The sequence below is a fragment of the Papaver somniferum genome, unplaced genomic scaffold (assembly GCF_003573695.1).
Source record: "Papaver somniferum cultivar HN1 unplaced genomic scaffold, ASM357369v1 unplaced-scaffold_80, whole genome shotgun sequence".
Lineage (NCBI taxonomy): Eukaryota > Viridiplantae > Streptophyta > Magnoliopsida > Ranunculales > Papaveraceae > Papaver > Papaver somniferum.
This window is the reverse complement of record NW_020650971.1, coordinates 1994554-2017532: the sequence shown is the minus strand read 5'-3', so window position 1 is coordinate 2017532 and position 22979 is coordinate 1994554. Positions and strand designations below refer to the sequence as shown.

The 22979-nt window shown below is 36.2% G+C and overlaps 2 protein-coding genes across 3 annotated transcripts; both read left to right on the top strand.

The window, feature by feature from the left end:
* Nucleotides 1–3302: 3302 nt before the first annotated feature.
* Nucleotides 3303–8147, top strand: LOC113345025 (target of rapamycin complex subunit LST8-1-like). Of its 2 annotated transcripts, XM_026588882.1 has the most exons (12): nt 3303–3433; nt 3529–3681; nt 4437–4538; nt 4629–4741; nt 4882–4951; nt 5226–5303; nt 5426–5542; nt 5686–5780; nt 5922–6001; nt 6097–6156; nt 6249–6396; nt 7895–8147. In XM_026588882.1, the coding sequence occupies exons 2-11, from the start codon at nt 3565–3567 to the stop codon at nt 6374–6376; spliced, it is 960 nt and encodes a 319-aa protein (XP_026444667.1). In that variant the 5' UTR covers nt 3303–3433; nt 3529–3564; the 3' UTR covers nt 6377–6396; nt 7895–8147. The 2 variants fall into 2 exon arrangements, with proteins under 2 accessions (XP_026444667.1, XP_026444666.1); XM_026588881.1 differs by lacking the exon at nt 7895–8147 and having other exon boundaries at nt 6249–6648.
* Nucleotides 7377–8375, top strand: LOC113345026. The gene has a single exon (XM_026588883.1). The coding sequence runs from the start codon at nt 7486–7488 to the stop codon at nt 8179–8181; it is 696 nt and encodes a 231-aa protein (XP_026444668.1). The 5' UTR covers nt 7377–7485; the 3' UTR covers nt 8182–8375.
* The last annotated feature ends 14604 nt before the right edge of the window (nt 8376–22979 follow it).

Sequence of the window (22979 nt, the reverse complement as noted above, 5' to 3'; positions counted from 1 at the left end):
TCTTAAAACAATTCACTCACACCAAAATTCACTTATCTTGAATTTTTTCTTCTAAGATCTATTTCAATTTTTATTTTATTGTTGGTGAAATGGCTGAAAAGGCGATTACACTTTTTTGCGATGAAAACTTGCAGCTGCTGTTTCTAAGACATGTGAGAGCTTTAAAAAGATTGAAAATTGTAAGAGGGAAGCGCAAGTTTTTGAAGTTGCTCCAAGAAAATGTTCCGCTAAAAGGAAAAGAAGAGCTCCAGTTTTGACAGTTAACAACCAAAAATTCAAAAACAAAGGCGAAACTGTCAAAGAGCGTGTTGAATGGAAGATACGTCAAATGAAGATAAACATGAGGCCAAAACTTGTACTAGATTTTTATCGAAGTTGTTTAGTACGTTTTATTATTGCCTAAATTTATATCTTGTAAAAGAATTGACATCAATGAATGAAAATATTTAGATTTTAAAATAGATTTCCACTTCTGATTAAGCGAAATTTATTACAATTTAAACTTGCAAATAACATCAAACTACATTTTAATAAACCACAACAAAAACATCAAAATACATCAAATCCAACGACATTCACTCTGTAGAGTTCATAGCATTCAAAATGCTTAAACTCTCTTCCGCTTTTTTCAATAAACTTGGTCTGAGCGATGGTTTTATGTAAAACAGATAAACAACAATTTCATATATTTATGATGCAGTTGAGTCCATGAGGACAAAGGTAAGATACTCACAAGTTTTTCGCTGGATAATCCAGAATTGCTACGATGAACCATCCACAAAACTTCCGTATAATGTTTGACTTCCTTAGTGATGAATGCAATTCTTAGTTCTAGGCTCTTACTGTTTCTTATGGTTTCGTTCCGCGATGCTACAAAATGTCCCAATTCTCTTTCCCAGAAATAGTCACTGTTCATTGGTATCATCAAACAAGAGTAACATCTTCTTCCATTTTAAAGACCGGGAGAGGCATTCGAGTGCAGTACAGATGTGCTTGAGATGAACCTTCTTCTTCAGTTACACCGCTGAACTTTTCTCGATCAATTTCCATTACCAGAGCAAGAAATGGCTGGACTGCAAGACTAATAGATCGAAAACGAGCACGCAATCGACGAGAATCTCGGTTACCTGGGTTTCCCGTTATTGAGACGAACATTGAAAAAAAATTTCCCAAAAGAACCATCTTGAAAGCCCATACTAGTGATTACCCTAATAAAAAAAATGCTTTGCATGTAGTTATATCCTCTTCTTCGGTAAACTTGGGACCACGATTTCTAACAGACATTTCTGCAGAGTGACAGAGATTAAGATTTTTGGGGGAAAAAAAAAAGAAGACGTAGAAGATGTGATTTTAGAGATGCCAAGAATGGAGTTTATAGGTAGAGAAAGAAAATCGAGCCGTTGGAAATTTAGCCGTTACCGTTTTTAGTAAAAACGCACGACTTTAATACAACCTCCCGTTTGAATTTCCATAGGTTGGCGTTTGTAGTAAAACCGCGCGACCTTACTAAAACCACCCGTTTGAATTACCAACGCCTATTTTTTTGTTATAAATATAACGCTAGATTTTATTCTCAACCAAACCAACAGATTTCTTTCTCAACATCCACCATGTTTTCTAAAGGCAAAGCGAAGCAAATATTATGTTTCGAAGCAAAAGAGGTTTGTCCATTATGTTTCATGGATAACCAAAGTCTTATGCAATGCCCTTGGATGTATTCAAAGTGTCCGCGGGAAGGTTGTTCACGCATCAGAATGGTGATTGAATCACAACCGGAAAATCTCAGATATTTGCAATGTCAAGATCCCAACTGTCCAGAGGAACCACATATGCTAGATGATGCTATGAAGATCAAAAAAGAAGAAGAAGAAAAGATTGCAACACTCTGCAAAAACTTCAAACTTAAAGCCAAATTGAAGAAGGAGTTATTACACTGCAAGCATTGTGGATATGGAGATCACGAATACAACAATTGTCCATAGAGAATCAGTGGATGCTCAAAGACCGATTGCAAGACTTTTATGAATTTCCGGACATCTTTTGAAGAAGACACATATCGAAGGCATTTCTGGGAATGTCCTAGGTGTTTTTTGGTGGAGTGGGCTGATTGAAGTTGAAGGACAAATCTATGAGTATGGTATTATGTTATTTAGTTTGATGTTTATTTTTTGTTATTACAATTATCTAAAACCAAACATGTGGATGTCTTCATATTTGCACCATCAATATCATAAGTAATTTAATTTTTTCCTGGATTAAACATTGCACCATCAATCTCATAAATAAAAAAAACCACATCATACATGAGAATTAAATAAACATATTAGATTAAAACAACTACTACATAGGCGTCAATTCTCGGTGGGTGGTGGAACTCCTAGGGCGATGTAAGGATTGTATTTGTTGAGCACCCTAAGAATGTTGAAAAAAGCATGGAATTCGAAAGGTCGCGACGACTGCGGTGAGATACTTCCCACATCGTTAGATTTCTGGCTTCTACTTCATGACTGGCTTCACCGTTAAGCTTATTTCTGTGATTATCCATTAGTAAAGCGATGAACTCCGACACATGACTACTAATTGAACCAAAACGATGCGACAATCCGCCAGAATCACGCCCATGGATGTTCCCCGTTTCAGCGGTGAACATTCTATAAACTTTCTCCCAAGTCAACGTTGATTGGGCTACATTCCTACCGACAACATTTTGTGTGTGAAAAAAAAGACTCTACAAATAGCTAAATCCTCTTGTTGATTGAATCAAACACCACAAACTCTGGGAGTCATTTTTGTAGATGATTTGAGAGTGAAGAATGTGTGAATTTAGAGTTGAAATGAGGAGTATTTATATAACTCAAAAATTATAGCCGTTAGATCACAAGAGTTCTAAGCCGTACAGTTTCAGCCGTTAACGGTTCTATGAAAAAACTTGGTGCTTTCAGGAAAGGCGCCGGCGCGTGGAATTACAACGGGCGTTGGTAATACAATCGCTAGCGTTTTTGGCTCAAGCGCCAGAGTTGGTGCCAAGCTCGCCCGACCTTCCATCAAGCGCCCGCTACATGTTCCATCTTACTTAACAAATGTACATCCATTTTTCATGTATGTTGAGTTCATAGTGGGAGCAAAATCAACCGACTCCGAGTTTGTTGAGACCATTGAAACTGCTCTTAAAACAGGGTTCAAAAGGAAAGGAATCCAACAAATGATTCAAAATAAGGCCCAATCCAAAAATACTTATACGGGCTAAGCCCATGTGACAGTATATTAACGTTTCTTCCTCCTCCTCTTCGAGTCTTAAAAATAGAAAAAAAAACTAAAACCCTACCTACCATTTCATCATGAAAGAAATCAAACAGAGACGAAGAATCTAAAAAGACGAAATCAGACAACGTTAAATGGACCGAAGCAAACCCAGAAGAAGAAAACATACTAGGTATGACTATTTGATTCTTGCTAAGATTTCTTAGATCAATTTGAGGTTTAGATTTTTGTTAATTTTGTTTGATTTTTTGTTGTTGTTTTGTACAGAAAGTGATTAAACTAAGGAATTGATTGATTAAGAGAATGAGTCAACCACAGCAACCAACAGTGATACTTGCAACAGCTGGTTATGATCATACGATTAGGTTTTGGGAAGCTGATAGTGGCCGGTGTTATCGTACTCTTCAATACCCTGATTCCGTATGTTCCTCAACTTTACTGAGAAATTTGTTTATAAGTTTATTGATCGAACCCTATAATTTAGTGAGTAATTGGTTCTGGTTGTTCGCTGTTGAATTATTCATGATTAGGCTGATAATAATTTGGTCAATCAAATGATTTCGGTAGATAATAATTGGTAGACAGATACACAATATATAAAATGAATGAGAAATCGTAATATAAACCCTTTCTATTGGTTGTGCGGCTTCATTGGTATCCTCTGATCATCCGAGTTTATGTTGGCTTCTACTGTTGGTCTCTAATTTTGGGTCCTCAATAGCACTTTCCTTTTGAGAATGAACTGAGTAGTAACAGCTTGATGGTGTTTCAAATGTTTGTTAAACTTTTAACAAAGGGTGGTATTACCGCAAAGTACATCAATGTCAGTATTGCCACAATCACGCAACTGAGTAGAAGAACAAAGTTGCCGATAGGTAGAACATTCAAGCATTTTAGAAGAATGTTAAGTACTTGAATAATGCACCTCAAAACCAAATCGTCAAACCCAATTCCTGATAAGGAATGTAAACCATTAGGACTGCGCTAAAGAAGTCTTATCCTTGTTGAAATTGATTTTCATTGAATACTAATTTGAGGATGTTTATGGTTAGTATTGGAAGTTGGAAGAGTGATATGGTTGAGGATAACAAGAGGAAATAGGAAATCCATTGATGTCTTTTGATGAGTTCAGATGTCTTATATATAAAAATTGATTTGTGTTTTGATCTATGCAGCAAGTTAATCGGCTTGAAATAACTCCAGACAAGAAGTACCTAGCTGCAGCTGGAAATCCTCATATTCGGTTATTTGATATTAACTCAAGTAGCCCTCAGCCTGTAAGTTTTATTGTGTTCTAATACTGTAGATTTTAATTTTCTTACTTTCATTTATGTGCTAACTCCTTTATCTCTTGATCTTAATGGCAGGTGATGACCTATGATTCACATACTAATAATGTTACAGCATTGGGCTTCCAGTGTGATGGAAATTGGATGTACACAGGTTCTGAAGATGGCACTGTAAAGATATGGGACTTGAGGTATATCTGCTGCGAGTGACTGTATTGCTATTTGCCTACATCTTCTAGGAAGCAACCTTTTGCCTTTCTTGTTTAGCTCTTGGCCTTGGATGTCATTTGTACTGGATTGTAGTCTCGTTCTTATCTGAAATCAAATACAGGGCTCCAGGTTGCCAGAGGGAATACGAAAGCCGTGCAGCAGTTAATACTGTTATCCTGCACCCTAATCAGGTCAAACTTCCTTACCCACTGTACTACCGTTGCTAGTATATAAAACTCAATTATTAACAAAATTGCTTAAAGATTTTGAAAAAATTGTGTCCAGTACCCTCTAGGTTCTAGTGTTCCATGCAGGGTGGGTGGGGGTGGGTGGAAGTTTGTAGGAATGTGTGGCCAAAATTCTTGCCTAGTACCCCCTAGAGTCTAGTGTTCTATGTGTGCTCTAGGTTTTCTGTTTTAAGGTTCTAGATATATTTTTTTCATCCTAATTATGTGTGGTTTGCAGACTGAGCTAATATCTGGGGACCAGAATGGAAATATTCGTGTTTGGGATTTGACAGCAAATTCATGCAGTTGTGAGTTGGTATGTACTGGATACCATGTTGCCGTGTTGAACATTTTGGTTTCCAGTAACAGTGCTGTTACCTTGTGGTTAGAAATATGTACACATTAGACCCGTTTATCAAATTTACAATATAAATTCAGGTGCCAGAGGTGGACACGGCCGTAAGATCTCTCACAGTAATGTGGGATGGAAGCTTAGTTGTTGCTGCAAACAATAATGGAACTTGTTATGTTTGGCGCTTGCAGCGTGGGACTCAGGTTTCATATCAGTTTTGTAACAATATATGTTCTTAATTTTATCAAAAAAAAAGGCTGTAGATCGATTTATCAACTCTCTGTACTGTTTTGTTAGAGTTTGAGACTTTTTTGATTAATCTTAAAAAATTGTATTATTGACGCAGACTATGACGAATTTTGAGCCGCTTCATAAACTACAAGCACATGATGGTTACATCCTGAAGTGTTTGCTTTCACCTGAATTTGGCGACCCCAATAGGTTGAGCTCATCTGCATCACTCATTCTTCTTTCATTTATTTGCATTGAATGATTGAAGACATTTTTTACTTTTCTCATTTACTCTCGTTTCCAGCCTTATTACTGTGAGTAAGAGTTTGACATTTATTTCTTTGATATTAGATATATGGCCACTGCATCCTCAGACGGTACTGTGAAGATATGGAATGTCGATGATTTCTCGTTGGAGAGAACATTAGTGGGTAATTTCCTTGATTCACATCCTCTTTTTCTTCACCTTTTATAATCTTAATGTGAACTGTGAATTCTGATATCTCTAGTTTGTGCATGTGAACAGGTCATAAACGCTGGGTATGGGACTGCGTTTTTTCAGTTGAGGGTGCATATCTAATCACAGGTTATTAATGTTTAGCACATTACCTCTGATTTAAATCTTTAACTTACCATCATCCTACATATATTAAAAATCTCCCCAATTTGTCATTGCAGCTTCTTCGGATACAACAGCAAGACTCTGGGGTGTAGTAACCGGTGAGTCCATACAAGTATATCAAGGGCATCACAAAGCAGTAGTCTGCTGCGCCTTACACGATGGAGCAGAACCTTCTGCAACTTAAATCTCTCTTAGCCTTAATTGGTATGTCAGTCTATTCCCTATGCTTCATGAATATATTGAAAAGTGGGAGCCTGTTTGATTGTTTGCCTCTTGTATTATAATTGTGGTGTTTTTCAACACACATTGAATAACTTACAACTTACTGCTGCTGAGGCATGTAAGTATTTAATCTAAATGCCTAGCTGAGAGCTAAGAACTGCTTGCACCATTGAATATGTTTAGTCTTTTCAAAGTAAATAGTCTATTGAGTTATCTAATTCTATCTTTAAACCATCTGCTTTACTGAATAATTGTTCCATTTCGCTTTCATCTTGCTATAACAGTTAAGTCTTTATCAACGCTGTTATAAGACAAAACATTAGTGTATTTATGTTTCCATTTATATCAACACAATAGCTTCCATTATTAGACCAGACAAAGAAAACCCTGGGCCTATTCGGTACCAAAAATATCTACACAGTTTCAGATTAACTTTTTACACATTCGTTAAACCACATGTCTATCACAAAACTTATATACTTCTCCAGTGATGCCCATTTCCTAATTACTCGAACCAAAGGGGATGGTCTCCCGCTTTTCTAATAGCAGGGAAGCCATTGCCGATGCCCTAAATACATTTTACATGACAAGTAAAGTGCATAAGACTACAGATAACATTCACAGGGCTAGGAAAAGTATACAGACACATAAATGCACTTAGGTAAAGGAAAAGGGAAAAGGACTTCGAAAGAGATGGGGTTACAATGTATCATAATGATGTTCACACCCAATCTTATTGAAATTTTTAGTACTCAGAAATCAATTCCAATCTTATAAGAGCCCCACTATTGTTTAAAGACTTCAATAGACAGATAGGAAGACACTTTACTCTGGATTTTCAAATAAATCTTCACCCCAACCCTACCATAGTCTCCGACACTCGCACCCACCTCATTCATCACCAAACCCTTAGAAAAATAGATATTATCAATAAAAATAATAAAAAATACAAAAAAATAATAATAAATATCTCAGCCCGAAATATATTTCAGTAAAAGCCTTAGATTGGTTAGGTTATCAAACAAAACAAAATACAATCACCAAGACATTGGTAGTACTAGAGTCTAGGCTATGGGAGAGAAAGAGAAGAAGATGAAGAAAAAGAGTCAGAAGAAGAGTGAAAATCAGAATCAGAATCAAACCAAACCGATATCAGATCTTGAAGTGTTTAAACAAAGTTCAGATGTAAAAGGTATTCGTTTCGGTGGGCAGTTCATTGTGAAATCATTTACAGTTAGACGAGCGACATCTCCAGAGCTCTTGCATCTTTTGTCACATTCACCTTCAGAGATCAATGATGATACTAAATCCCTGCCATTTCCTTCAACAACAGCTTTCTTACCTACAAATTTTACAATCTTAGCTCACCATGCATGGCATACTCTAACATTAGGCCTTGGTACAAAGAAATCTAAAGTAGTTTTATTTGTATTTGAATCTGAAAACATGAAGTCTGAAATCGATCGTATATGGCCTCCAGTGATTCCTCTTGGTGAAGTGAACCGTAAACTAATCCGAGGCTTATCAAAATGTGAAATGGCAAGATTCAAATTCAGGAAAGGATGTATCACTTTTTATGTTTATGCAGTTAGAACAGTTGGTCGCTCAGGTAAGTTTTCTTGCGCCAGTGATCTTAGAACAATTCTCCAGTCTGTGGTTGAACTCAAAAACTTCATAGATCATACTGCTATGCTCGCAATGCCAAGCCAGCGATGCATCAGTAGTACTGCGTCAGCGCCGCCTCCGGCCACAACCAAGGCTGGCTGATCTTTTTATTTCTCTCTGCTAAATCATCCAGAATTGTTTTATTTTTGTGATCTTTGTTTTGTTATACTCTCTTCGTTTTGTTTTATGTAAATTTGGTATAAGATGAATCAACTATCAAGAATCAATGGAGTATTTATTATGTGATTAATTAATAGAGAATCAGATGCAATTTGCACTTACTGTTTTCACCGAAATCACAGAGAATTTCTTGGAACCGCATCGGCGATTGAAGTCGGTGTCTATTTTGACCGTATGCCTACGTCGTTCGGTACAGGGTACACTGGTGAGAGGTGAAAATATTTAATCAAAAATCATGTTTTTTTTTTTTCTTTTTGTGGTTATAATTTAATAAAGATAATTTTGTTAATTTTGTGAATGAAATTGTTTAATGTGATGTTGGATCTAATCAATGCTCGTGACATCATTTAAAACTTGGTGATACCCAACCGACACCAGTCATGTTAGGAAACAAGCGTCAGTTGCATTACATAAGGGAAAGATCAGCTCAGCAGCTCGATCAGATCATCACGTTAAATTTTGTTTTGCATAATCGATGAAATCTAACTTGTTCTGGGAAATCCCGGTGCACCCATGTGAACACCTCGATCAACAACAAGTTTCTCTTCACTTTCTTTTATTACAAAATCATAAATGCCATCACGCTTAGTAGATTAATGGGTGATCCTCGTCGTAAGGTTGTTGGCAGATCTTAAACACACTAGCTTTTAAATCATTACTCACTCGGTACCTATTATATATATGCGGAATTTTCATCTTTCCTTGTACCATTATATAGGCGGAGTCCAGATTTCGAGACGGTTTTTTACTTGTATTACTCCTATTTATTTACTTGGGAACCATCACAATCGAATATATGTCTCTAACATTGGGAATATAATTAAGAATAAAACAGGAAAAAACATAGAAATGTATAAAATCAATAAAAGTTTCTTAATTTAAGAAAATTTGTCCCTCCCCCTGTATATAATACGGAGGAAGTACACGTTTAGCAAATCATAAAAGAGTGAAAACTTGGTGATTTAGATATTTACAGGTTAGATCAAGTTATCAAATCAGAAAAACGTCATATTATCTCTTGGGGGAATATAAGGCTAATCTACATAAATTGTTAGTTTGGTGAGAAAGCTCAACATAAATGCAACTGCGTTACCAGGATTGAAAATAAGAATGGATAGATAGGCGTAATAATCTTGTATAGTAGTCATGCCTGGTTCCCCCTGAATTATCTTGTTGCAGTGGAATATACGAAGGTTAAGGGATACCAGCAAAGATAGGTAAGGATGAACGGCTTTACTTAAAGTGTAGGTCCAACGATAGGCTTTTCACAAGTATAAATGATGATATGTTGGTGGGACTCCTATCAAAATACGGATGGATGAGATGGTGAGTTTGGTGGAAGATAGTGATTGGTTTTGGCTTTTCTAATGGGCCTCTTACTTTGTAAACTGTAAAGCAGAAAAAAAAAGGGAGGAGGGCCATTGACACCAATTGAAGAACGTTCTTTGTTTTTCTCTTTTGTTGGCTGGGTGTCCCTTCTCTTGATAATGAGCCATGGAATTTTAGAATGATGGGGAGGCATGATTTAAATGCTTAATAAACCATGTTCGCTAATCAAGTTAGTTATTTATCTTACATCTTCAAAGGCTTTGAACAAAAAAATTGAGCGGTTTGGGTAGTAGATGAGTGGCAACGTCTGTTGTAAAGGTATGCAACTTGCAAGAAAGCATCACCAGGCACCACCGTTATTTTTGCACAGCGTTAGATAACTAAGAGGGGCATTTTAATGAGAAAAACAACTCAACTCCGGGTGGTGGAAAGCCAGCATTAAGGTGTCAAACATTCTCGTTGTCGACATTTAGGTGCCAAAATTTGAGTAAATTTAATCTGTTTAAGGACCAACATTTCCACTCGGTAGCACCAGTTCATCATTTTAATTACATGGGCTTAACTGAAAATTATAGTATGTATTTGCAGTAATTCGAATGGCTAAAGAATAAGATGAACACCGCAACTATAACCAATCTTGGTCGTTTTGATGACAATCCAATGTTGTTGCGGCATGTTTGAATGGGTGATGACGACGGTGTTATCAGCACCACCACACACAGCGTCATTCGGAATTAAATAGGGGTTATTTGGTATCCAAAACCCAAGAATTAGTAACATTTCTTTAAATGGAAAAAAAAAAAAAATTTGTTTAACAAAATTTTTGTCATTCAATTTAATGATGTATGATTTTATATGAGATTATGACAGGAACATTATCTTTGAAATATGGATCATTTCCTCAGGTTTTTATTTACCAATTCTCCGGTTTTCATGAAAGATTAGGTCCCGTTGTTTCGTATATGTTGGTTCTTCCATAATCTTCTTTAATCTCATCTGTAACATGTACCATACAACTGATTAATATCATACTACATTAATCAGATTTACAAGTAATTAAAGCAGATTAGTTTAAACTTAGCACATAATGCTTACCTAAAACCAATTGGGATGATACCATAAATCATGAGTAGCTAAGAGAGCATCGTACTAAGGATCCTTCCTTTAGTTCTCTCCAACGTCTCAAATCTCTGGTTATTAAATAGCTCAGGATAAATGGGGCAGGCAAAACCAATCTAGGAAAACAAAATATAATTCAAAGGTGTGAACGTTTTTCTTACAAGGGATATTTATGCAAATGCTTTGTGGATCACTAAGGTTGAATGAATTGGTCTCTAACAAAATTCATGTATCAATGTCATGTACGTTTTCTGATTCTGTTGCCTGGGAAAATTTGCATGTCCAACAACAGGTTATTTTTACAGTCATATTCAGGGACAGAGATATAAAAATTGTAGACCGACTTTTCTGTAGCTTCTACTCCGATAGGAAAAAAAAACCTAGCTTCTACTCCCATCATGGTTTATAGCAGCTGCAGTAACACTCCGTTAACGTCGGATTTTTTTTTTTTTTTTTTTAGGATCTAATGTTGTTTGATAAATTTTTACTTCTTAAAAGGGTTATAAATCCTTTTTTGGGATAAGTTATATTCATATGTGAGATATTTATGGATTGGTAATATTTCTTTCTACTTTCTTGCCAAGTTTTTTTTATCTAGTTTGTTGCTAGAAGCCTAGAACCAACAAACTGCAACAACAACCAAGTCCCTATTAATGCCATGGTGGTCAAAGTCTGTTCAAACACAAAGACACACAAAATTCAACAAAGTACACATTGCAAAAGTCATGAATGAAAATGGATTTTTTTTTCATCCATAGTTAATTTTCCCTGTAGTTTAATTAAACTTCACCGAAAATAAAAAAAGAGAAGTTCTATAATGAAATATTTACCATCAATACAGATACATAAGTACTGTAACATCAATTTAAAGAAAATCAATTTCAACATGCATCATTTAGTTATATGTTCTAGCTAGTGCCCGTGGCCTTTTAAATAGATTTCACACAGTACCCACTCTCTTTTTTGATCGGTAAAGAATTTTCGGTATTATGATTGAAAAAATAAATAAATGGTGAGTCATGATTCAAATGCTTAACACACTCTTTGTAACATCAAGTTAGTTTTTTTGTTTTTGTTTGCCAAAGTCTTGACAAAAATTTGTGCTGTTTAGGTGGTAGAGTGATAAAATTGTTGAGTGGGAACGTCTGCTGTAAAATCACCATTTTACACGGGCTTAGATAACTAAGAGGGCCGCCAACTCCAAGTGGTGGAAGGCCAGTGATAGAGGTGTCAAACTTTCCCGTGTTGACGTGAACTCCGTCGACATTGAGGTGACAAACATTGAGTAACTTTAATCTGTTGAACGACAACATTTCCACTCGGCACACGCCCATCATTATATGGGCTTAACATGAAAATTATAATATATGTCAATAATCCGGAAGGCTGGAGAATAAGATGAATACCGCAACAAGGAAGTGTTGCTGAACTATATTCAAATCTTGGTCGGTTCCACGACGTTGCACGATCCAATGCTGTTGCGGTATGTTCGAATACGCCATCGATGAAGCATTAGTAGTATAAAGTGAAAATATTTTAAAAGAGAATTTGTTTAATAAATTTTTTGTCATTCAATTTGTGTATATATTATAACATTTTATGACAGGAGGAGATTATCTCTGGTTTATGATGCTCCTTCGTTAACCAGTATGGAATACAAATTATGAAAGTAGGTGAAGGACTTCAAATTTTCAACCTATATACAATTTTTTTTCCTCTCTCATTGTAGAAACCGACTTATCCATGTTTATGCTGATTCTACTCCACCATTGTCCATAACAGTGATAACACTCAGTTAACGTCCGAAACTTCGTTTTTTCTTTTTAGGATCAAATGTTTTTTGTAATGTTTCTTTCTACTTTCTTGGCAGTTTGTTTTTATCAATTTTGTTGCTAAAAGCCTAGAACCAACAAACCGCAACAAGAACCAAGTTCCTACTTAAAAGCCATGGTAATCAAATCTGTTCAAACACATGAGTGAATCTCAAAAAAAACAGACACACAAAATTCAACAGAGTACACATTGCAAAACTCATGAATGAAAATGAAATAATTGTATCCTTTAATTTTCCCTGTAGTTTAATCTGTTTTTGGAAAGAGGGGTTAAAATTGATAGCTGGATGCCGAGGAGGCAAAAATTATAGAGAATTACATGGAAAAAAAATAAAGATAAACAACACAGTATATAAACTAGCAAGCATCATCTTAGGAGAGCTCATGCGCACAAACAATACATACACCAGCTTAATGACATCCCAGTCACTTCGGATAAAGCTTTTCCTCCCACCTGGCCACCAGATCTTCAAAGTATAATCCACCAAACACTTTGGATGGAAGTCCCCCTGTAGTTTAATCACACTTCAACAAAAATAAAAAAAAGAGAATTCTGTCAGATACATAAGTACTGTCACATCAATTCTTAAAGAAAATCAATTTCAACATGAATCATTTAGTTATATGTCTAGCTAGTGCCCGTGGCCTTTCAAATAGATTTCACACAGTACCCACTCACAATCAGCTATATGGTATTCTTTCATCAACCAATCGGTACTAATACTTGGCCTATCACTTTGAAGACCGATATTGAAGACAAGGCTACTCTTTTGGCCAACATTTCTACCTTCTTCCTTGATGGTTTCGGTGCCTCCAGACATTCTCCAGTACCCATGTCCTTCCACAGTTCGAGTCGGTCTCTTTCCTTTCGCATACCTTTGGGTTCTCCGGGTAAAGAAATACCCAGAATATTCTCCAATGACGGCTGTAATACATACGATTAAACGTACAGCTGATCAGTATTATAACACGTAGTAGTCTTTTACATATATAATCAACCAAATTAACCAAGATGAAAATAAATAAATAAACTTAGTACATGATTGATGCTTACCAAGAAGATCTTGGGGATGACGTCCCCAAGTAAATAGATAACAACTCTTGATCAGAAGGAGAAATCACGAAACCAGGAGGAAGTTCCCTTAGGTATTGTACGCCAGGAACATCATCTTGATCAAAAAGAAGTTCTTGGTTATTATAATTATCGAAACCAGGAGGAAGTTCCCCTGGTTATTGTACGCCAGGAACATCGTGATGATAATAATCTCCGAAGTCAGGAAGAAGCTGTTGGTTATTATAATCCTCGTAATTATTTGCCCTACACATGCATAGAAACACGTTCTTCATCAATATTTATGTAACAAATTAACACAGAAATATATGAACATAATAATAAGTTGATAAACAGATAGATTATAAATAAATTAACACAGAAATATACTCCCTTCGTTCCATTTTAAATGATGTTTTAGGGTTATTTTTTGTTCCACAATACTTGAAGGTTTTCATATTTTTCCAAAAAAACTACCAACTACACCCTTACAATTTGTCTTGGAACTATAAGCTTATTTTTAAATGCACTAATAACAATTAATGCCTGAAGACTTTTCCTAAGGATATTGGTGGAAAATTTTCATTTCTCTCTCCATTTCTTAATCTGCGTGCAAACTCCAAAAACATCGTCTAAAGTGGAACAGAGGGAATATGAACATAATTATTGATCAATGATATATTTTGTAAAAGGATCGTATGTTTTTGGGCATATTAGAGTCTGGGTCGTAGAACATGCAGTTGATGCATTTGGATCGTTGACTGACTTTGACTGTTTGATATGTTTACTACAATACCCTTATATGAAATAGTGGAAGGACCTATTTTCCCAATTAATCCATTTACTACTTAACTAAACTAAGCTTTAGGGCCGCATTTTATAATGATAGGTGCTATAATTCGAGGGGACAGTTCGAGAAGACAAGGGAGAATTAATGTTCGCATGTTGCCACTGATTCTTGGTAGTTGAATGATGATAGGACTGAGACTTTAGAGCTAAACAAGAAAACGGAGCAAATAGTATATATTTTGGACAGCTGCTGCCAAGATTCTGACCACCGATTAACGATGCTTTTGAGTAATGAAATTATGTATTTGCGTGAAGATTAATTACAACTGCTAATGGTGCTTGAAAATAAACGGAGACGATTAGAGGGGTTTCTAAACTCGGCAGATACAGAGAACAAATCATGATTCATGGTGGTTGAATGTTGTTACTTTCGGTGATAATGATAATAGGGGCTTAATGGAGGAGATTATGATTTTTTTTTTTTGAGTTCCTATGATAGATGATGGGTCATGTATGAGTTGAATTTGCAGGAATTATGCAGCTAGAAAAGGGGATTTCTTAATACCGAACAACACCATCAGAGATTCAGGTCATGCTCATCAGGTCAGGTGTTCACATAAATGCTTGAAAAGAAAAAAGAAACAGAGAGATTTTTCTACTAGACAGAAGGAGATGGAAAAGGACTTGAGGCTCAAATATTTCAACAATATTTGAACTGTCAACGTTGGTCATCTGACGGTCAAGGTGTTTTGCAAAATATGAAAGTCATCTAACTATGTTTTAACTGTCTTTGGTTAGTCTACGATCCAAACACATCAACTACATGTTTTACGACCCAGACCCTAATATGCCCAAAAACATATGACCCTTTTACAAAATATCTCTTGATCAATTATATATATAATTTCAGGAGAAAATACTCTGTTGTGGTTAAAAGCTGTATCAAGCTCAAATTCTAGAGCTTCTGACCCCACCAAAATTATTTAGACCAATAGGAAACTTTCTCTTTTTCACACCACCAACTATGGTTTCTGCGACCCCATCTTTCCTATCCCTACGGGTTTAGAATATATCCATATAATTCCCTCTACTACTACAGCCATTTTACAAAAAATCCTAATCTGCTAATCAACAAACTCCATTTTCTCTCTGATGATTAACCGCAATGGTAGAAGAAAACGTGCTCCGGATGTTCATCATACACCAGGTGTGTCAACAGATCAAGCACGTTATAATCGATACTTCCGTATAAGCATACTCAACAGAAGAAGAAATCCACATAAACAAAATTTTGTGGCTATTGCCTGTTTCTTTATAGGTTATCTTTTTATCTTCATTTCGGGATTCTGCAGTGCGTTGTGCTGACGGGCTTGGTTAGGGTTTTTCAAGCCGATAGGTTAGGGTTTCTCTACCCTTGAATGTCACCGTTTTTTTCTGAGTTTATTAAATGCCACAACCGTTAGATATTCCGTCAGGGCCCACTAACTCGGTCTATAATCATTGAAAAAGTCAATACAACGTGTCAACATTACCTAACTACCCTTGAATTCGTGTTGGTCCAAACTCGACAATGACTCACACTATTAGGTCGATTTGAATCAGTCACAAGAAGCAACATTACCTAACTACACTTGAATTCTCTTTCTCTTTCCTTTCTTCTCTTCCTTCTCCTTCTTCTTTTTCTCCGGCGTTCCAGAGATGAAATCTCTGTTAAGAAAACCTTGCAGAAAATTAGTGAAACCAATCAACCGAGTGTGGTGTTGATGAGTTCATAGTTGGGTTTGGTTAGAATCCACGATTGAGTTGAAGCGAAGTGTTTCTGTGAAGGTTAGAGTTTGATGTTGAGTTTATTTGGAATTGATAAGCTAAACGGGATGTTAACAGATGAAGATCAAAGGGTTATTGCTAAATTGAAGTTGTAGTATTGTCTTGAAGAAGAATTGAGATGTTAATGAAATTGTGAAGAAATTAGGGTTCCTGAAATGAATTTCGAGATTCAATTAAGGGTGAATAAGAAGGAATTAAAGGATGGGTTGAATAGATTGGAAGATTTTGATGGATGAATTGAGTTTGATTGAGAGAATAGAATATTTGGGAATTGAATTAGGGTTGGTTAAGAACCGATGTTGATGGATGAATTGAATTGAGGGTTTAGATGATTAATTGGAGGTGGGTTTGATCTGAATTGAGAGTTACGATTGGAGACTAGCTTAAGTTCAATAGTTAGAGTTTGTATTTGGAACTCAGATGATTATGAAGTTATCTGGGATGAACTGGCTGGTGCTTGAGTAAATGAGTTTGAGGTGATTGTTCTTCTCTATGAATTTTGTTTAAGTTATGCATTTTTGTTGTTGAATTTATGGACGTATCTATAGACAGTGAATTGAGATGGATAAGATGAGTATGGTGGTTATGACATGAAGCCATGATTACAGTTTAGAATTTAGGGTTTGAATGTATGTTGTTGGTGTTGTCTATGCAGATGGAAGCACTGGTGGAATTGAGATTTAACAGAAGGAAAGACAAATTTGAAGCTCCTGTTGTTGTTGACTGATCGAATGGACATTAAGCTCACTGCCATGGAATGAATGGGTCTGTGATAAAGAGGGGTTTTGAGTTGAGGTAGTGATTCATAGGCATGGTCCTAGTAGTGTTGTGAGATGATTGTGTTGTGAATGTGTTTGAGTTTGAGTTATGGGTTGCAGAGAAGAATTTAGGGCTCAAGATAGAAATTGAATGTGTTTGTGTTAGATTGAATCATTGCAGGGACACGATAAGTTTATTGGATGTTAGAGAACTGAAAAGAATGAAGCAGCTATGGAAGTATAGATGAATGTTAGGAATTTGGAGGGAAAATGGCTGAAATTTGCCTGAGAAAAGCGCAGAAAACAGCTGAAACTCGACTCGGTACCGGCGATGGCTTATTCTGGTTAGCACGATGACCGACCCAACCAGCCAACTCAGACCGACAATGACTTACACTGTTCAAAATAAGGAATGGGTTTGGTGAGTTGGTGACAGATTTGAGGGTGTATATGTCTTTTACTAAGATGGATAAATGCCACCTATGCACTAACTGATGGCAACAATATTTTGGATGGAAAAGGTCAAACGTGTGGCATTAAATAAACTCTGAAAAAAACGGTGGCATTTTCTTAAACTGCAAATTGGAAGTGTGTCACTTTATTAAAATCCCCTTGATTTTTCAATTTTCTCTCTCTTGATTTCTGTTCTACGGGCTTGGTTAGGGTTTTATTTTTATAATTGATTGGTGTAATTTAATTTTGCAGGTTCAATTTTATTTAAAAAAAATTGGTAAACAACCTGACCAAAACGCATAGAGGAAAACCCTAATATGTAAAATGCATTACACCCTATGGATTTTGATTTTATAGCTAAAGAATATTAGTGAACAACATACCTTGCAAACTCAAAAAAATGGAGAAACATAGAGGGGCTTCGTTCTTTCTTATTGCTAATCTTAAGCACAGGCGGCGAAGAAGAACTATACAGAGTTAAGACAATAAATCAAATAATATTACCTACTTGATCCCATCATCAGAGATCTTCTGAAAGACTGTAGGATACCCTTGCTACAAAGTTCTGCACAAAGTATAGCTAACTGTGATTCTAGGTTTACTTGCATATACATTGCTAATTTTGTAATTCTATAAAATAAAATAAAAAATGTATTGGGGGTTTCGTTTTTTGTTCAATTTTTTTTTTTTCTGGAGCATGTTTTGCTAATGTGGTTCTTTTGTCAGGGGTGTTTGTTAATGTTTCTAATGTTCACAGGAGATGTAGAGAGAACTTTTTTTGTGTTGGTTCTTTGAAGCCCACTTAAGACCATCCCGCAAAACGTCTCATTCTTTGGATTAATTGAGGTCATTTACTTTTGTCAGATTTTTTTTGAAGCCCACTTAAGACCCTCCCGCAAAACAAAAACTAATGTAGCCGGTTCACTAAATGTTTATTTTGGTAATGGAAGAGAATCTAAACCAATTACCCACTTATCATACCAAATTAATATGCTACTTCCATCTCTCACATTCCATCTGTGAAATTTCCTTATATAGAATAAGTCTTCTTGAATACCCTTCCAAATCCACAAAGAATTATAAGGGAATTCTTGTACATGAAGAAAACTAAAATATGGAGAATATTTAACCTTCATGACCTGTACCCATGGCTTATCTTCCTTTGTACATAATCGCCAGGACAACTTGATGATAAGAGCTAGACTGAATATTTCCATATTTCTAAAAGATAGGCCTCATTCGTTTACAGGGATACATAAGGCATTCCATGCAACCATATTTATCCCACGATTAGTTTTATGACCCCACCAAAACTTTTTTTGAGCTGAATCAAGTTTATGAATAACATTCTTGGGTAACCTAAAACTACTCATATAGTGGGTCGGAATTGAATTAAGGACTGATCTTACAAGTGTTGATCTAGCTGCTTGATTGAGAGTTTTAGAGTACCAACCTTGGAACCTGTTTTCATAAGAATCCGGAATTGACTTAAAGGAAGTAGATTTAGATTTGCCTAAAAAAATAGGTAACCCCAGATATTTATCTGAGGTCCTGAGCTGCTTCACTCCAAGTGTATGCCTAATGGACATTTTTTATTCTTCAGATAATTCACCCGTGACAAAAGCCGATGACTTTGAGAAATTGATTAACTGACCAGAAATGTTGCAAAATTCCTGCAAACATTTTTGTACTTGCACAATACTCGATTGATCAGCACGAAAGAATAAAATAAAATCTCTGCAAATAACAAGGGATTAATGGATATCGAATTTTTTGCAACTTGAATACCACAAAGTAATTTTTTCTCTTCTACATGTAACAAGGACCTCGTTAGGTATTCCATAGAGATGATGAAGAGATAGGGGGGGTAAAGGATCCCCCTGTCTCAGTCCTCTAGTAGGAATGTAAGATTGGCATGTACTATCATTCAGTCTTATCGACACCGTAGTTGTTGAAATGCACTGAGAGATAATGGTACGCCAATCTTCACAAAATCCTAAAGAAGCAAGCATTTTGTCTTTGAAACTCCATTCAACTCTGTCGAACGCTTTCGACATATCTAGTTTTAGAGCTACCAAACCACTTTTATTTCTAGACTTCTTCATGGAATGGATTAACTCATGCGCCACGATGATGTTGTCATTAATATATCTCTTAGGGACATACTCAGCTTGAGTAGGAGAAATTATTTGCTCCATTAGGGGCTTCATTCTCATAATTATAATATTGGAGATTATCTTATAAGTTATATTACACAAGCCAATCGTTCTATAATCATATGGTGTTGCTGGATGCTTATTTTTAGGGATCAGGCAAGTAACAGTTTGGTTTATATTCTGTGGCATGAGTTTAGTTGTAAAAAATTGTTTCACCATCTTGACTACATCCTTACCAACAACTTTCCATTGTGATAGAAAGAATCCAGCTGAGAACCCATCTGGGCCCGGTGAATTCCAACTTGGCATATCTCTAAGCACATTAAGAATCTCTTCTTCAGTTGGCATAACAAGCAAAAAAGCATTATCCTCTTGAGTTATTATTGGAGAAATAATATCAAAAGAATCTCGCTGAAATTGAGGGTCTGTAGTCTTAGCAATAGAAGAAAAATGATTAGTAAGAAGAGCTTGTAAGTCTTGATGAGAATGAAACCAATTATCATGATCATCTCTAAGAGCTGATATGTGATTTCTAGACCTTCTTCTGTTGTCTAAGGCATGAAAATAAGCAGTATTATTGTCAGAATCCTTTAACCAACTTGGCATATCTCCGTTGCTAACATCCCTATTTCTTAGGCCACATAGGATTTTAGACTTTTTTGTTAAAAAAATTGTCTCCAACGGGAAGTTGTAAACCAATGTAGAGATGACATGGCTAGCGGTCGGGAATACATCCTCCAAGAGATCCTCTGGTTTTAGAAGATCTTTTTAAGGATGTGAGAAAGCCATGTCATCAGTTACTAACCAACGGTATGATTTTATTAAAGGAAAATGATTAACATACCGAGAGACTTCTCCCTACAGATCTCCCCCGCAACACACATGTGGTGGGACCACAAAAATCCACCCCCTATAATCTCTAGTGGGTCCATAGATTATGTGAGTGCATCGGAATTTCCCGGGAGATAGATTTCGGTCAGTCTATCATTCCCCTTTATTAAAGCCTGAAAATATTAATTCACCAAAGCCAATAATATTATTACAAGTGGATTATAAGTTCACTTCATGGTTAACCGTTGGAGATGGATAATTTTAACTTCCTAATCTTTTATTTGTAAGGATGTCCTCAGTGATTAGCTACATAGGAAGCCCATCATGTTCTCATTAGAGATGCTCTGATATATGTATTTCTTATTAAAAAAGTGATCCCCTTCAGAGCCTTTTAATATTTTAATATTGGTAATTTGGTATATGTCTTCTCATAATCTTGAGAGTCGTGTCTTTCTTTATTTTTTTGGGTGTTTTATAAAATGGTCACACTGTCCTTAATTGTTTTACAAATTGATCATGCTTTAAATTAGTGATTACAAACTAGTATTTCTCCATTCGACACACAGAAGTTAAAAAAAATGGTAAACTATTTGCCTAATATACCCATAAGTCTCTTGTAACCGTGGTAGTTGAACCATGGTTAACATACGTCTATGTGGCAGATCTATGCATCCGTGGCACTGACGCGCCACCTGATAGCTAGAAGACGTGGCAATCCACCTGGCACTGTTACACGTGGCATTTTCTATGTGGTTGGAAATGTGACCGTTCCCAACGGCTTGATCTGCCTTTCCCTTCAATATAAAACCACACACACCTGCAGACAGAACTAACACTCATTCATTATCATTCACAATCCTCATATACTAACATGTTTAGAATGGGTGGTGGCAAGATGGAAGAATATTGCAACAGGAGTTCAGGGGAGACTTCAAGTAGCAAGTACAAGATCAACAACATCAAAAACTATTGTTTTATGTGTGAGAAAGGTATACATGAGGCAATAGACTGTCCATGGATATATTCTAGATGCAAAATGGTACCTTGCAATGGTTTGAGGAAGCTGTTGAAAGCCCAAACTGATGATCTTCCTGGTGAGAAGTTCTTCAGCTTCTCCATATGCCCATACTTTGAGTGGTTTGCAGATGCTACAACACCTGGAAAAGCAATGCAAATTCAGCTTTCATCTCCACTTTCCTGCTTTGCTTGTGGTGACAAAAGCCATACAAAAATCAACTGTACATGGGCTAATCAACCCTGCAAAAAGAAGAAATGTAAGGGCACAGTAACATTAAAAATATGTAATAATGAACATAACTCTGGAATAACTTACCTCAAATGTACCAACTGTCTGGAGTTTCAATGACTTTCTGATGCTCTTTTCCATGAAACCAAAGCTGCAACCTTGAAAATGGCAGAACTATGCAAGCGATAGGCAATCTGAGTATGTAAAATGTAATTAGTGGCAATGACCCATGAACAATCAATAAATACATAAAATTAATTTAATTACATATATTACCCATTAATAATTAATATAAGTTTGTTTGAGTTAAGTTACTGCAAACAGATGCAGTGAAATCCATTCAAACATTCACTGAAACAAGCAAAAAAACAACAAGGTAGTTAAACTGAGCTAAACCCAACACAACATCATTGAGTAGCAGAGAAGGCGACCTTCTTTGTCTTTGGTTTAGGGACTGTGAATGTTTGATAAAGAGTCTAACAACACCACTAATGGTCTGGCTCAATGTCTGTTGTACAGATCTACCACCAGACCTACCTCCCCTAGATCCTCTCCCACCTCTTGAACCCCTTCCACCTCTAGATCCATAAGATGCAGTGGTAGGCTGAGAAGATGATGAAGTTGTTGGATGAGAAGATGATCCAGTACTAGGCTGAGAAGATGATGCAGTGGTAGGCTGAGAAGATGATGCAGATCCTTTGCTCTTCCCTTCACCACCTTTATGGCTAGAGTAACAATCCCATTCTGTCCATCTAAACCTGTAGCTGCCATTAGACATCCACCATTTTTTCCAGTCAAGTGGAAGGCATCAAAACCAACAAATGGTCTATCATTATCCTTCCATCCTTGAATTGGTGCTGCAAATGCAATCATCATGGACTCAAAACATTTGTCCTCACTGAAACAAACATAATCATAAGACATAAGTTAGCATAGTATTTTATGTGGTTATACATAATAAATAAGCAAATTATAGTACAGTTACTATAACAAATAAACTAACTTATTAAAGTTAGATTGAAACTCACATTCCAAAAGAGTAATTTGCAACATATCCAGGATTAGTTGCTTTTACCATGTCACAAAAGGCTGGAATCAGCTTATAAGATTCATCATAGCTTCCATTGAGTCTTTTTAAAGTCTTAGTTCTTGCTCTCCAAGCAACATGATATGGAACATTGGTGTTGTGAGTAGTAAAAAATTGATCTTTCAGTGCATATGGCAGTGGCATTGCATCTCCTCTCTTTATCTTGTCATACAAATACTCAGCAACAAATTCTGCATTATATGCTCTATTCCTGGTCTTCAGTTGAGTGCTACATGTATGCT

Excerpts from the sequence above, each read along its gene's own strand:
- LOC113345025 (XM_026588882.1), top strand. The coding sequence starts at position 3,565 with ATGAGTCAACCACAGCAACCAACAGTGATACTTGCAACAGCTGGTTAT. Across the intron at positions 5,781-5,921 it reads GAATTTGGCGACCCCAATAG|ATATATGGCCACTGCATCCT; the intron begins GTTGAGCTCATC and ends CTTTGATATTAG. Across the intron at positions 6,002-6,096 it reads GTTGGAGAGAACATTAGTGG|GTCATAAACGCTGGGTATGG; the intron begins GTAATTTCCTTG and ends GCATGTGAACAG.
- LOC113345026 (XM_026588883.1), top strand. The coding sequence starts at position 7,486 with ATGGGAGAGAAAGAGAAGAAGATGAAGAAAAAGAGTCAGAAGAAGAGT.